This window comes from Theropithecus gelada, chromosome 14, assembly GCF_003255815.1.
Source record: "Theropithecus gelada isolate Dixy chromosome 14, Tgel_1.0, whole genome shotgun sequence".
Taxonomy (NCBI): domain Eukaryota; kingdom Metazoa; phylum Chordata; class Mammalia; order Primates; family Cercopithecidae; genus Theropithecus; species Theropithecus gelada.
Window position 1 is genome coordinate 47,942,320 of NC_037682.1, and position 15,779 is coordinate 47,958,098.

General features: G+C 49.9%; 2 protein-coding genes across 3 annotated transcripts in view; one reads left to right on the forward strand and one right to left on the reverse strand.

Annotated features, from left to right (window-relative positions):
* The window catches only part of OTOG (otogelin), a 101,051-nt gene extending 96,816 nt beyond the window's left edge, over window positions 1-4,235 (reverse strand). Inside the window, exons 1-3 of one of the 2 annotated variants that reach the window (XM_025357311.1) lie at window positions 4,142-4,235; window positions 3,621-3,681; window positions 3,397-3,457 (exon numbers count right to left, since the gene is read on the reverse strand). In XM_025357311.1, coding sequence (XP_025213096.1) covers window positions 3,397-3,457; window positions 3,621-3,681; window positions 4,142-4,235 — 216 coding nt within the window. Of the gene's footprint in view, window positions 1-3,396; window positions 3,475-3,620; window positions 3,682-4,061 lie in introns of both variants that reach the window. The other variant, XM_025357309.1, reaches the window with a different exon arrangement.
* A 2,601-nt stretch (window positions 4,236-6,836) lies between these two features.
* Window positions 6,837-15,779, forward strand: part of USH1C (USH1 protein network component harmonin) — a 50,309-nt gene continuing 41,366 nt past the window's right edge. Inside the window, exon 1 of the mRNA XM_025356417.1 lies at window positions 6,837-6,975. Within this exon, the coding sequence (XP_025212202.1) occupies window positions 6,940-6,975 (36 nt within the window). The 5' untranslated portion in view covers window positions 6,837-6,939. The remainder of the gene's footprint in view (window positions 6,976-15,779) is intronic.

A 15,779-nucleotide genomic window follows, 5' to 3' on the forward strand; every position in this document is an offset into this window, starting at 1 on the left:
GTTCCCACAGACCAACATCCCCTGTCCTCACAACTCAGTTCCCACAGACCAACACCCCCTGTCCTCACAACTCAGTCCCCACAGACTAACACCCCCTGTCCTCACAACTCAGTTCCCACAGACCAACACCCCCTGTCCTCACAACTCAGCTCCCAGTCAGGACTCCTGCCCTGACACCTCAGGTCTAAGGAGGAGACAGGCCAAGTGTGGCTAAGAAGCCCTATTTTCCAGAAAGAACTCCCAGAGCATGGTCCTCCAGACATAAACCGCCTGAAATCAGGACTGTCTAACAACATGGGTGTTCAGTCACCACATGGCTAGATGACTTAGACACTGGCCCTTGGGAACTCCAGTCCAAGGTGTCTGATGTCACCTGGTACAGGCATCCTGGGCACAGTTGGCTCCTCCTCCCTCAGAGGCTCAGCCTCATTTGTACGACATCCCCAGAACCATGTGCCAAGCATCGTGTTAGGTGCAGTGAACAGGGCAGAGTCCCTGCCCTCGTGGAGCTCATGTGCTTGTTCACAGGGCCAGCAAGCCACAAATCTCACTGTAGGTACTTACCTCACATGTCATCCTCCCTCGTTGTCATCCGGCAAAGGACTTGAACGTAGGAAATATTCAGACCTTTGTTGCCTAGAGCTAACCTCAGCTCTTGACCCTACCCTGGCAGGCACAGCCTGGCCACCTCATCCCTGACGCTCACACCCTTCATCTTCAAGATCTTTCTGACATCTTAGCCAGATTTCGGTGTCTTCACCTACATTGGTCACTGGTTCCTGGATTCTCCCTAGCAATCCTTACCCAGCCTACCCAGGCCCAGCCCCAGGAGTCAGGCTTCCCACCCGGGTACTAACCTATCTTACAGGGCCCTCAGAGACGACAGGAAATAGGAGAGGGCAGGGTCACAGGAAATAACCCACATCCTGTAGCCACCAGAGAGCTGTAATTAAACTCAGTCTTCGTGTCTTCAGTCTGCACTCCCACTTCAGATGTGGCCTCTCAGATAAATGAGTTATGAGGATGAGACAACCCCAGATGCAAAGAGTCAAAGCCATTTTCTAAAGGATTCCTTAAATCCTGTCCAAATGATTAGCCTTCAGGGGCTAATCAATCAGGTACTCTTAATCATTTTCATGCCATGAACCCCTTTGATAATCCAGTGAACCTATGTGGACACCTTCTCAGGATAATGCTTTTAAAAACACAAAATAAAGGATAAGATTACAAAGGAAATCACTTATATCGCATGTCATTTTATGAAAATATTTTATAAAATGTGTAATTTAGTAATATTTGTGCTTCTTTAATAACTCATTAAATAAAAGATCTAGCAGTGGGCCTTATCCCTGCCAAAATTTTGAAGTAATAATGAACATAAATGATACCTTGAGATAGCAACAACTATAAGTGGTTGGAAAATATCTGTGATGTCTATTGGTGACAGTCAAAAACACTGCAAATACTCTTGTGGTTTGTAGACTATAATAATAACTGAAAGGGATGCTGAATTTCAGTTGGATTGAGGTTTCTGTAAGTAACAATGGGTTTTTATTTTTCCCCACCCAAGTTCATGGACCCCTGTCTACAAGAATTCTGTAGAAAATGGTTGAGCTCTGTAGAAGCAGGACAGCACTGAAGTGAAGATTGGCTGCCTACTGGTCTGCGGCCTACCCCCACTTCTTGAAGAGGGCATTCCAAACAGGAGCCGTTGAAGTATCCCTAGTACATGGGCCTCAGTCCCCCACCCCCCAACTCCTGTCACCTTAGAGGGAGGCCATTTTAATTCCTCGTTGCTCTAAGGAGCAGTGTGAGAAACCTCCCCAGGTTGCCTCATCCACTCACTTATGACCCTTCCCCAAGGAAAAGGGGGGATGCCTACCCTGGAAACCAGCACAGGAGGATGCCTGCCGGGAACTGAAGTGTTGGAGAAGGGTCATCTCCCCCACTAAAACACAGGGATTCCTGAAGTCCTGTGTGTGCGGCCTGGCTCTGCCAGGAGACTGCTCCACCAGCTCATTGTGAGGCCCCCGCAAGTCATCCACCCACCTCAGTTTCCCTACCTACAAAAAAATGACTCCATTACCTTCCAACTCAAATGGTATTTGACTGTGATTCTAAATCTTAGGGCCTGAAGAGTGGGCAAAGAAGAAGTAAAAGACCCAGGAAATCCACATCAGAGAAGAAGCACGCCCAAACCATCCCCCCTCACTCCATCTTGGGGCCTTCATGTCTATTTCCAAAGGGCAGGAGTTGGGACTCATTGCTGTTATAAACGATTCTCCCCAACCTGCTGGCTCAAGGGGCTCCCCAGAGCTGACCACTGGGGCTGGGGCACTTGAGCGGAGGCTCAGTTGCTTTGGGAGACCTAACTGCAGGTGGGTGGAATTTATAGTCCATCTGTAGTTATAGAAAGAGGGAGACAAATGTGGGCCAGGATTAGAAAGTAGACCTGAGTCACCTGATCCAGAGACCAAAGAAGTTTGCCAAAGGGAGAAAACAAAACTGCCGCCTCTTCCACAAACACAGAGGACCCTGGGAAGATGGGCAATGGAATGGTCAAGACTCAAAAGATAGAGGCCGGGCTCAGTGGCTCATGCCTAATCCCAGCACTTTGGGAGGCTGACACAGAAGGATCACTTGAGGCCAGGAGTTCAAGACCAGCCTGGGCAACATAGTGAGACTCTGTCTCTACCCAAAATACTGAAAGTCAACCAGGCCTGGTGGCACACACCTATAGTCCTGGCTACTCAAGTAACTGAGGCAAGAGGATCACTTGAACCCAGGAAGTCGAAGCTGCAGTGAGCTATGATTATGCCACTGCACTCCAGCCTGTGTCACAGAGCAAGACCCCGACTCAAGAAAAAAAAAAAAAAAAAGGAAATAAAAAGGCTCAAAGGATAAGAGTTCAGGGCTCTGCTTCTCAACCAAACCTTCCTTGCACCTTCCACCAGGTGGCCTAGTTTTCGTCTTGCCTGCATTCCTGAGGCTCTGCTCAGGGTATGGAGAGGGGCCTCTGACACGGTTGAGGGCCTTCGCAGGTCAGTCAGGGAAAAGAGAACTCCATACTTCTAAACGTTCATCTTTCTAGTTTTACCTGCCAGAAAGGAGAGCTCAGCTCTCTCCTGAAAGAGCCCTGGTGCCCACCTCTCCCAAAATAAAAAAATAAAAAAATAAAAAAATAAAAAAAGAGTGGGCTACAGACCCACAAGAGATTAAAAAGAATAGAAGGGATTTATGAACTTGCACACCTCAGACACATACCAGGAACCTGTTTCTTTCCTTCTGAACAACTCCAGAGACCCCTCCTGTAATCTACAGAGCTCCCTGCCAGCCTCAAATCCAGACAGACGTGAGCTCCTGCCCAATGAAGCCCCCTCCCCAGACCCCCCTTACCTGGCCTCCCATCACTGTAACGGTGTCTCCCATGGCAAGGGTCACCTCCTGGTGGCTGCTGCTGGAGGCAAAACAAGTCTGGCATGGATCACGAGCTAGGATGGATTATGCCTCCCTGCAGTCCCCAGGCCTATCCCACCTTAAGTGCTAAAGCCCTGGGGTGGCTGATGCCAGAAATACAGATGGGAGCTGTGGGTGGGGCCGCCACAGCTCAACCTACTCACCTGGGTTCCCCGGCTGTCTCTGGCTGCGGCTCTGCACTGCCCCATGGAGCGGGTGCTGCGGCTGGGTAGGGGGATTATTCTCCACTCAAATTGTGCTTCTCTTTGTTGGGGCCTCCCATCATCTGGCCGCACTGCTAGAAAGCCTCTCCCACACTACTGGGCATTCCCCCACTCTCCCTCCCTGCAGCCTTCTCAAATCCTTCCTCTCCCTTCCTGATGACCCTTCTCCAGCCAGGATCTCCCCCTTTCCTCTCACTCTTTGGCCCCTAGCACTCTCTAGTTCCCCATCTCAGGTCTCTTCCACCCAGCCTCGCCTGAGAATCTCCCCTCAAGGTCATAGGCCTGCCTCTGTTGGCTTCGGGGTCCCTCCTACCCTGACCGCTCCTCCTGGGGGTCCCTCTGCTGTCCCTCAAACCTCTCTCTTTCCTCCCTCTCTCCAACCTGCCCCGGCCCATTCCTCATTCCTTTAACATTTCTCATTCCTCGAGCCCCCAACCTCCCTGAGTCCACAACCCTCTCACCGAGACGCTGCACCCGCAGGGACTCGGCTGCCGGCTCACCCCAGGGCAGCCAGACACAAAGTAGCCAGCAGAGCACAGACGCCAGGACTCCCATAGGGACGCGAGGGGATCAGGGGACTTGAGCGCAGGGCCAGCCTCCCGAGGTGCCTCCCCGGGCCAAAGCAGGGTCACACCTCCACTCTGCAGCTGAGGTCCCTCTTGCTCTCATGCCCCAGAGCTCCCTCAGCCCCTCCTCCCAGGCTCTCAGCTCCTCCCCGAACTATAGAGTGACAGGAGTGCCCAGCTTATTACCATAATTTAGGCTCCTGTCCATAACCCAGCCTCTGCTCTTCTTGGCCTGTGGCTACGCCTCCCCAGGGGAGGTTGGATTCAAATTATTCAGCCCTAAATTCTCTAGGGGAGCAAAGAGGTAGCCTGTGCAAACTCCAGCTCCCCTTACCTGGGTCCTGGAAGCCCAATACCAGAGACCCAAGATGCGGGTATGAGTCTGACCCTATCCTCTCCTTTTACAGAGGGCCATGCTGCGGCCCTGGGACATGCCACTCAGGGGTCAGTGGTCAATAGCAGAGCCTGTGGAGTCCTAGCCTATGTCCCACCACGCCCCACCTCAACTTCCACCTGGGTCTCCACATCCCTATCCTATGACCAGTTTTGAGCACCTCTAAGGAATGAATCATGCCTTAGTCCTCTGAATGCCCAGCACCATCTCCTGCCCTAGCTCAGGAAATGACGACTGAATAATAAATGTGTTTCATACTCCTATGTTGTTGCCACCATCAAGGCCAAACTTTGACAAAACAACTTTATATGTGTGAACAAGGTCCACTGTCTGCCCAGAAGGAATTTTAAAATGGTGAAAACATGGGACTGAGCACCTGGGGAACCTGTACATCATTCACTTCATCAGCACTTAGGGAACACCAACTAAATGCCAGGTCTTACATAGGATGATGGTGTTGGTGGTGTTGGTGGTGGTATTGGCCCCAGTAGACTCCTAGGCAAGGGCATAGATTTGAGATGCATTCATTCATTCATTCGTTCACTCAACAAATTTGTTTGGCATTGATTCCATGTCATGCATTGTTCTAGGCATATAGTGGTAAAGAAAGCACACATAGCTATCTTCACACAGGAGGAAGCTAGGGGCACAGATAGGAAGATGAAGAGGAAAGAGCTAAGGATGCAGCCTTAAGGAACACTGGTTAAGAAATAGGCAAAAGCTGATTGTCTCCAAGGAAGCTTGAAAAAAAAAAATTCATGGAAAGGAGAACCAGGTCTCAATGCTATTCTCAAAACAAAGCGGGGGGCATTTTAAGGTGGAGGGAGTCTGTGGGGGTGATGACCAATGTAAAATAAGGATTGGGGTGGCAGGTGAACAGCATTCTCCTGGGTAAGAACATTCACTCACCTCTGCCAGGATTCTAAATACAAAATAAACAGCCATATGACATTCTTTTTCAATGTAGAGAATCAATGAAGTAAGTCAGAGGGCAATGCATTTTGTGTGGCCTTTTCTGGACCATTCAAAAATCCCACAAGTCTTTCCCTTTTATCATTGACTTAATAGTTAATACTAAGGTGAGAAAACAGATCATATTTTAAGGCTCTTCTTCAAGAGGGATTTACATCTTAAACTAGGCAATAATTTAGCCCAAACAAAAATAGTGTACTTGTAAAACTTCAGCTATTGGGGAAAGGGATGCAGAGGGGTGTTTAGGTGCCCCAAAGTTACAATTGTTAAGTGGTTACCTGATGTAAGCTGCTGTCCATCTCCCTGCCCCTGCGCTTGACAGGGTGCAAAGGGCGCAGGTGCCTCCCTGGGTTAAGTTCAGGCACAAGCCCCATACTTAACAGCCCCTGATTTACACGTTTTTATCACTCCTCTCCTAGCCCCTCTTTCCTTTCATTCCTTTCCAGGCCTGGTTCATCCTTGTCTTTGCACCCAGCACCAGACCTAGGAGTTAAGCAAATGTTGACCAAATTGAATTAAATGAACCAGAGGGTCTGGGCCCTGGGTGAAGGTCAGCCATAGATCAAAATGTCACTGCCAGGCTCCGCCAGGCTTCGATGGATATGGGAGTGTGTTGGGTTTGGGTTTTGTTTTGTCTTGTTTTGTTGGGGGTGGAGGTGTTAGGGAAGGTGGGAGGGGAAATCACTTGAGAGGGCCATTCCCATACCCACTGGTTCAGACCCCTGCGGCCCACAGTAAAACCCGGCCCTGCCCCCAAGGAATTCACAGAGCAAGGATTGATTTCTCCCTGGTGGAAAAGTGCAGGAGGAAGCTAGGACAGAAGGTACGTTGAAGGTGAAGGCGTAGCAAGGGCTGACAGTCCAGGAGGGCCATGAGCCCTCGGGAGTATCCAGAGAAAACGGACTAGATTGCCCCGCCCCCTGCCCACCCGTGTGAATAGTTTCCGGATCTCTCTATTCCAGTCATCACAAAAAGTCCCAAACCTCCTCCCTACATCTCCACGATCTTCTTCCTCAAACGCATGTGATCAGGTACCACGTCAAGAGAAATACCAGCTTGAAGCCCAGCTACTGCCACCACAGGCCCATAGGCACACTGGGCCCATTTGCTCCCAGGCTTCAGCGGGAGGCGACGATTGAGCACCAGCAACTCCAGCCTTGCAGCGGCCCCGCCCCACAGCGGCCCGGCCCCGCCCCTCCGCGCTCAGGCCGCGTCCCCAGCTCCGAGGGCGGCTGGCCGGGTCGCGGTCGCGGTTCCTTCCAGCTCCTGGCAGCCGGGCACCCGAAGGAACCGGTCGTTCAACGACACAGCTGGACCTGGCCCAGCCATGGACCGAAAAGTGGCCCGAGAATTCCGGCATAAGGTCAGAGCTGCGGGGCGCCCCAGGCTTCTGGGACTCCGGAGTCCTGGGCGCGGTGGGTAAGGGGTGGACACCCCGGCACTGCCCCTCCCTTTTCCGGCCCCACCTGATGGCTCTGGGTGGGCTGGGACACCCGAAGGTCGTTTGACTGGCAGCAGGGATCCCCAGTAAAGTGAGGGAGGGAACACGGGGACTCCGGGCTCAGGTACTGCTAAACAGATCGATCTTCTGCCAAGCTTTCTCCCTCTGCCTTCCAGGGGCGGGGACGTCTCGGGGGTTTGAATTCCTTCCAGTCTTGGCCGCTTCTCTGAGGTGCCCCCTTTGTGGGCAAGTCCCTCTCCTTCCTAGTGCCCCCAGCTCAGGGCTGATGAGGCATGTGGAGAGAGTCTGGGGCAGTATCTGAGAGGTGAGTGTTGGGAGAAGGCAAACTAGACGTCTCTCTCTCTGCCTTTTGACCTCAGAACACGAGTTAGAAGCATTTCAGCCCTGCCTGCTTAAGGGCGTTTCTTAGGGCCTGAGAAGTAGCTGAGGAGCTGGTGCTAACCCGGGTGCGGTGGGGAGGAAGGGAGGAGGTATTGAGGGCGTGGGAGCTGGGCTCTGGCCAGCCAGATCCTTCAGGCAGAGCCGGGTCCACCCTGGCGTGTCCCAGTGAGGGGCCTCACTGGTGGTCTGGGATCCGAAAGGACCATCACTGGAAGCGGCTGGATTTTACACAGGGCATTTCCAGAACAATTCACAAAGCTATGCAGAATCTGCTGAGGCCCTGAGACCAGAGAGGGTCATCAAAGATATCCAGCCGACCTCTTCACCAGGCCTTAGGATGCCTCTGAGTCTGGGGATGAAGCCGCGGAGGGTTGGGGGAGTGGGGGTGGAATCTGGATCTCCCCATAGGCCCTGCCTGAGGGGCAGGTAACTATTAACAACTGTGTGACCCAAGGCTTTCCCAAAGACCCCAGGGGGGCGGTGTCTTTAGACCAAGCCAAACCTCTTCCTGTTCTGAAGACTGAGCTCAGGTAGGGAAGGTCAGGGTCTTTAACCCCTTCCTTCCCATAGAGAGGCCGATGGAAGCCCAAGGAGCCAGCCAGTGTAGGGGCCGCAGGGGCTTGGGGCCAAGGGCCCAAGGTCAATTATTCATTTAATAATCATGTTTTGAGCATCCTCTCAGCAATACCCAGTCTGTGCCCTCAAATTGCTGGTGGTGTAGGTGGGAAGCAGACCCTACTCTGGTAATTACCCATGTCTGGGTGCTGCCTGTTGGGGCCAAGCTTTTGTAGGGGCACAAAGGGACAGCTCAAACTGGCAGAAGGCTCCTGAAAACAAGGTCTTGGGCATCCCTGGTCCTGCTCCCAGGGGTGGGCGATAGCTGGAAGTTCAGTAGGAATTTAGGGGCTGGCGAATGCCAAGGGGAGCTTGAGACAGCATTCACCGGTACATCCTGTTGCAAAGAGACATGTCGGAAGAAATTTCAGCCGCTAAGGACATATTGTGAGTGTAGATTTCAGGCAACCCAGTTTGAAGGAGCTCAACCTTCCGTCCCCCAACCCAAGACTCAGGGTTGAATTTCACTTTCCTGCCCCTGGCCTAAAATAATGTCAGGTCTTCTGCCTTCACTCTGTGGGGTACCTACTCTGTCTCTTTTGCAAGAATCGTCTCCTGGGTCCCTGGTGTCTGATGCAGACCCTGGGTTTGCCCTGTTCCTCTTCCCCAGGTCCCACAGGCTTCAAAGGGCCTCCGACCTCCATGTTTCCTCTGCCCTACTCTTCCTCATCACAAGAGTCATTACTTATTAATATCCCTGTGTGCCGGCAGGGCAGGCACCATGTGCTAGGCAAGGCCCAGGCTGGACTTTGTGCCTTGCTGCCTTGGAGACAGCCACAGCCTTCCCCTCCCAGGTTGGAGATCATCCAGGAACTGGGAGAGAGGATGAAGCAGCAGGGGATAGAGAGGAGGCACTCAGATATGCTGGGAGAAATTTACAGCTTGCTGTTGTTTGCTTTGTAGGGGTACCTTCCTTAGTGTTTTGGAGGAAATGGTTTATGATCTAAATCCTTGGTTGTTGGAGGTAATATTTAAGGTAGTGTGTTATAATGGAAAATGCTGTGTGACCTTGAGCAACTCACTTAATCTCTCTGTGCCTCAGTGCTCTTATTTGTGAAAAGAGATAGCAATATTTAACTAATAAGGTTATCATGAATGTTGAATGAGATCTACATGTGTGTGGGGAGCTTAAACAGACCCTAGCACTTAGGGAGCCCTCAATAAATGTCCACTGTTGTTTATTATCTGGAGTTAGCAGAACTGGGATCATATCTTAGCCCTGTTACTGTCAGGAAGACCTTGGCCAAGCCACTCGCTCTCCCTGAGTTTTAGTTTCTTCAGCTGTGAGATGGAGTTTGTGGTACTTACCTCACAAGACAGACAAGACTAACTAGCAATTAAAGTACTGGCTGCTCTGGGCCCACAGTAACCACACTGTTTCCAACTGACACCTGCAGAGTGTCCAGTATGAGCCAACAGACTCCAGGCATTAACTCCTTTTGATTTGTGAAGTTACCCCAAGGTTGCCAGGAGCACTTGCATGCCCTTCCAATAACTAGTAGCAACCTTGGGCCAGGATTTGGGGGAGCAGGGCTTGGTCAGAGACTGTTTTCTCCCTCAGAGAAGCAGCTTTCAAAAGGAGACTGCTCCTCTGTTCGCAGCACCAGCACATCGCAGGAACTTGGTTACTCATTTGCTTAAAAGTATTTATTGCCTCTTCAGCAGTCACACATTTATGAGCATAGCTGTGTACTCTGCCTGAGGCCAGGCATTGGACGACCTGGTGGGATGAATAAGAAGATCAGAAACAGCCACCACTCTCTAGGAATTTGCTAATCATTCATTCATTCACATAGGCAATAAATATTGACTGAGTTCTCAATATATGCCAGGCAGTACTCTAAGCACTGAAAAACAAAATAATGCCCTTGCTCTCTTAGACAGTACATTCTAGTGGGGAGGACAGACAGTTAAAAGGAAATCGACAAAAGTATCGTGTAATGCCAGGTAGTGATAAATTATATGAAGAAATAAACTAAGATGGGGAGAGAGATAATAAGTAACAAGGTGGGCAGTCAGGAAGGCCTCTCTGAAGAGGTGACGTCTGAGCAGAGACCTGGAATAAGTGAGGAGAGGAGCCACGGGGACACATGTAGAAGAGCGTTCCCCAAAGTGGAAGCAGCAAGTGCGAAGGCGCTGAGGCCAGCAGATGCCTGCCTGTATGGAACAGCAAGTAGGACAGCGTGTCCCAGAGGAATCATTTGTAGAGAATGGTGAGAAATGGGTCAGAGGGGTGATAGGGGCCTGATAGGCCATGGTTAGGTTGGGATTTTCTTATAGTGTGAATGATTTACATTTAAAAGGAATTTTCTGGCTGCCCTGTAGAGAATCCACTGAGGGGCCCAAGAGTAGAAGGGGGACCTCAGTCAGGAGGCTCCTGCAGGACCCCAGGCCAGAGGCAGGGGCTTGGACTCGGGTGAGAATGGGTCAGATTCAGGATACATGTTTTTGCTGATGGACTGGCTGTGAGTGTAGGAAGAGAGGCATCAAGGGTGAATTCACATTTGGGGGAGAAGCAGCAGGTTGGTGGAGACAGAGCAGGAGGTGGTGGAAACCTAACATTCCACTTTGAATGCTGTAAGTTTGAGACACCTACTAGAGGTGACTGAGAAGGCTGTAGGTCTGGCCTGGAGATAAACATCAGTAGGTCCTTGGGGGTGTAAGTGGTATTTAAACCCCTGAGACGGATGAGTTCACTTAGAGAGATGGTGCAGATGGAGAGGAGACCCAGGACAGAGCCTGGGGCACCACAACTTTTGGAGGAGAAGGAGCAGCAAGTGAGGAAGGAGAACAAGAAGAAGCAGGGCATGATTGCTGTGCCAGGCACTGGGCAAAATACTACAAACTAGCTGACAGGTCAAGAGCCTCTGAAAAGATGAAGGGCACTGTTTATGGCCTTGATGGTGGTGATGCTTTCACACGTGCACGTCTATCCCCAAACTCATCAGGTTGTATACACTAAATATATACAGCATTTTGCATGTCAGGCATACCTCAATAAAGTGGTTCCAGAAAAAGAAAAGAAGTCAGGTGCAGTGGCTCACACCTATAATCCCAGCATTTTGGGAGGCTGAGGTGGGAGGATTACTTGAACCCAGGAGTTTGAGACTAGCCTGGGTAACATAGCCATACCCTATCTCTACAAAAAATACAAAAATTGACTAAGTGTGGTGTTGTGCACCTGTAGTCCCAGCTACTTGAGGGGCTGAAGCAGGAGAATCAATTGAGTCTGGAGGCTGAGATTGCAGTCAGCTGTGGTCACACCACTGCACTCCATCTTGGGTGACAGAGTGAGACCTGGTCTCAAAAAAAATAGAAAGAAAGAAAGAAAAAGAAAAGAGAGAGAAAGAAAGAGAAGAGAAGAGAAGAGAAGAGAAGAGAAGAGAAGAGAAGAGAAGAGAAGAGAAGAGAAGAGAAGAGAAGATGGATAATAAGAAAACAAGAGTTAACTAAAGCCTGGTACCACTGGGATGCACACTCTGAAGGCCTGGGAAGAAGTGTGGCTGGATCTATTCATCCCACTAACATCTACAGAGGGCCACTAGCTACCCACTGCTGTGGATATGGAATTTATATCCACTTATTCACACTTAGTTTTATGTAACAAACACAGGACTTACTACTTGCCAGGCACTGTTCTAAACTCTTCATAATTATTAACTCATTAAATTAATACTAAAAAACAATTATTAGTCTCTCTTAGTGATTAAATCCCATTTTAAAAAGAGATGTTTGTACCCATTTTACAGATAAGGAAACTGAGGCACAGAGCGGTGCAGACCCAGTTGGGGAAGGGGTTCTTTGGCTCCACCACCACACTCACAACCCAGGCCTGCGTCTGGACCACACACAGGCTTGTGGGGAGACAGGGGGGTAAAAGGAGAAAGTTCAGCACAGCTTAGTGTGTCCCATGGGGACAAAGAGTTGTTTGTGTGCACAGAGAAAGATGTGGCCAGCTTTGTGGGGGAGCCTAAAGAAAGACTTGACCAAGAAGAGGTGACATTTGAAGTGAATCTTAAAGGTAGAGGAGGAGTCCACAGAAAAGAAATACTGCTAGTACCACCACTATTAATGGTTAACCAGGGTGGCAGCAGGGAGCAGGTGGCTCGTCCAAGGGGGAAGCCAAGAAATCTTTATGAAGAGCTTCTGCAGAAAAGGGCAGGATTAAATGACCCAACAGGCTGCACCCTGGGGCCAGATCCAGGAGGCCAGCACCCCTGAAGGGGCCAGGAGAGGGAAGGTTACCAGAACAGGTGAGAACCAGGACTGCCAGAGAGGCCCAGACAGGAGCTGCAGCCTTGGGCGGAGGAACTTGCCTAACTGTGGCCCAGCAGCCAGCCCCCAGGGACTAAGAGCCTCAGTTCCTGTCTCCCCATTCCTCTCATCTCCTGCTTGTACCTCCTGATGGCTGAACAAAGCAGGAAACCAGAGGGGAGGGGAGCCCAGACAGAGCCCCCTGGACAAAGGGCAAGATAGAGATGGCTGGAGGCATGAAAGGAAAAGATCTGGCACACATTTTGGAGACCTTGAAATGTCCCAGGCATTGTTATACATACTTTACATTTACTCACTCATTTAATCCCCACTACAGCCCAAGGAGACTTCATCAAGTGGAACAACATGCATTATTTAATTTGTTCTGACTCTCTTTCTCCCTGTTTGGCTGGGTGCATACCTAAAGTTGAATTTGCCTGAGTTAAATGTCCCATGGTTCCCCTCTGCAGCCATCCTGAAGCGTCAGTCCATATGGGGGAATACTGGGGCATGAGACTGGAGGGCACCACATGGCCAAACCCAGGTTTTGCCTCCAATATCCTAGACAAGCGGCCTGAAGATTGTGAGGGTGGAGAAGCTCCCTGTCCCCTCCTCCCATACAGACCGATAGCACAGTGCCAGAGGAACATCAGTCTTCGAATGCTCATCTAGGCAGGGCCTGCGGCGGGGGTCGGGGGAGCAGGGATGATAATAGAGATCCCCAACAGCTATTTGTAGATGGTGAGCTCCTTTAGGGCTTCTGTGCTCAATATCAAGAGAGATCCGAGAAAAGGAAAGGCTTTCTAAATCTAGTCGGAGAAAGAAGACTGGTGTCTTTCCCATAGTAGGTGTTCAATAAATGTGTAATGGACAAGTGCAAAACAAAGGAGTTATATTTGGTAAATGGATACCATGTGGTAGTTTGAAAAACAGCAGAGGTTTTGGAGCCAGCAGGCGTAGGTTGGAGTCTCAGTTCTGTCACTTCTCTGAGCCTCTATTTCCTCATCTGTAAAATGGGGATGATAACATTCACCTCAGAGGGTTGTTAGGAGATTAAAGATAATACACGTAAAGTTCCTCAGGCAGTGAACAGTCAGTAGGGAGAGGCTGGCTGGGATAAGTGAGCCAGACAGGAAGAGCCTTAGGCTGGGAGGCAGGTGAGGAAGCTCTGGACTCTAGAAGAGGGGACTTGGGCCTCATCTGAAATGAAGGCAGGGTTCACATGAGAGGAGGGAAGCCATCCATTGTGGATAGATGGAATCGCTGGGACATACATTTTTGTGATGAATTGGAAGTGAACTAAGGGGAGGCAGACCCAGAATATATGTGCTGAGGACCAATGGAAAGGTGGTGACCCAGGCCTGGGCCAACAGGTCAGAAAAAAGGCTCTAGACTAGAGCAAATAGAGTTCACGTTTCATCAACAGACGCCACTGGGCACCGTGCGCCTGTGTGCATGACATGGTTCTGGGTTCCACAGGGAAACGAAGAACATATTTGGAAGGAAGGAAGAAAGGAGTGTGGGAGACTGACCTACTGCGTGCCTGGCGCTTTGTATGTACCTGAGCGCAGGGTACTGGGAGAATGGTACAAAGCACCCTAGAGCAGGAGCTCCCCAAAGCTGACCCCCGGGTTGGTGCTGGCAGCATTCCAGAAGAGAGGACACTATGTAATTTTTTAATATTGGAAAAGTAATTTGATTTGGACCACAGGGAAGATTACAAAGAAAAAGTAATTTAAGTAATGGTGGTATTGTTACTGCACGTTCAGGCTTTAGAGAAACTTCCATCTTTCTCAGTTTTCTTTCTTGGTGCCTTTTGCCTGAAGAGTGAGGTGCGAGTGTGTGTTTTCATTCAAGTGTGGTCAGAGAACAAAGCAGTGCTGTTCTCTCTGAGTCTCTCTAAGATATTTCTGGGTGGAGAATGATCCCTCCCTTTGCAGGATCTCCTGTGTAACTAGTTTTCAAGTTTTTGATGATTTATCACTTAGATTCATATGTAAAGAGTATTCTACATAAACCAGATCTATTTTCCCTGTTAGCTGTTATGGTCTATAGAGAATTGTTCAAATGGACAAGTCAGACATGGTGGTAGATGGAATGTTCTGAGTGAGGACAAGGAGATTTCAGCGTATCAGGGGAAGGATCTGTTCCACTGCAGCTGAGTCCCACTTGGGATGTGGTGGAGGTGACCCTGGAGAAGTGAGCAAGGGCAGAACTGAGGACAGGGTTTGACTGACCTAACCAGTGACAGTGGGTAGACATGAGGGTGAAGAGCTGAGCTCTGCAGCTGTCTCGGGAGACAGGTAGGATGAGACCTCTGGGAGCTGTGGTCAGTGCTGGAGGGCTGCTGACAAGGGCCAGGAGCCTGGGACCTGCAGACACAGGCTCCTTTCCACCAAGACCGTCTCCAAATGATCTGTACTTGCCCCAGGGAAGGGAGAAAAACAGAACCCTAGACCCTAACATTGCAAGTTACCTTACTCTTCTACCTCAATTTTCCACCTAATGCACAATAAACATGGTCTAAGGAGGACAGTTCCTCACTACTGAAATCTAATGCTACAGTAGGATACATTTCTGCAGAGGGATAGGAGAGAACTTCAGTCCTAAGGCCTCAGTCAGTAAGAGATTCCCTCTCCCATCTTCTTTCTTGTGTCACTACCCGGGGTTAGAATTGGGCTAGAAGTCTTTGGTCAAGGTGTCCTCACTCCAGCCAAAGCAGATGGGATTTTTATGCTCCCCTTAGAAAGTAGAACACTTGGGTTCAAAGAGTCATTCAAAAGATGTCTCACTTTCTCACTCATTATAGACCAACCCAAAGGTATTTTCTTAACAGTACAGAGGAGAGAGATGGGGCTTAGAGATAGGAAAGGAGTTCTTGAAAGCAAAGGGTTTGAAATTTTGGCCTAAAGGGACCTTGGGAGTTATTTTCCCCTACCAGGCCTGAGTCACAATCAATGGTCGTGGCATAGCAGAAAGAACATGGGCTTTGGAGTCAGACTTGGGTTCACATCCCGGCTCTGCTTATTAGCTGTGGGACACTGGGTGAGTTGACTTAACGTCTCTGATCCTCAGTTCCCTCAACTGCAACATGATGTGAGAATATTGGCCCCAATGTGATAAACAAATGGAATAAAGCCCATGAAAAGTTCCTGGTGCCACCGCATGGGGGATTATGGGGGCAACATCATTTTCCTTCCCCTGCTGTTCCCATGGTTACCTCCCTCCCACCTGAACCATGTGAGCACACCAGGAGGCAGGCAGAGAAATTCATTCAGTACTTCTTTATTGAGTGCTTACTATGTGTTAGGCACGAGGAATTTATAACAAAATAGACCTCATCTTTCTCCTCATGGGATTTTTCTGTCCAGCAAAGGAGACAGAGGAAACAATTCACAGAGAAAATAAACCTTAAATTACAAATCGTCATCGATCTTTGACGGCATTGAAACATC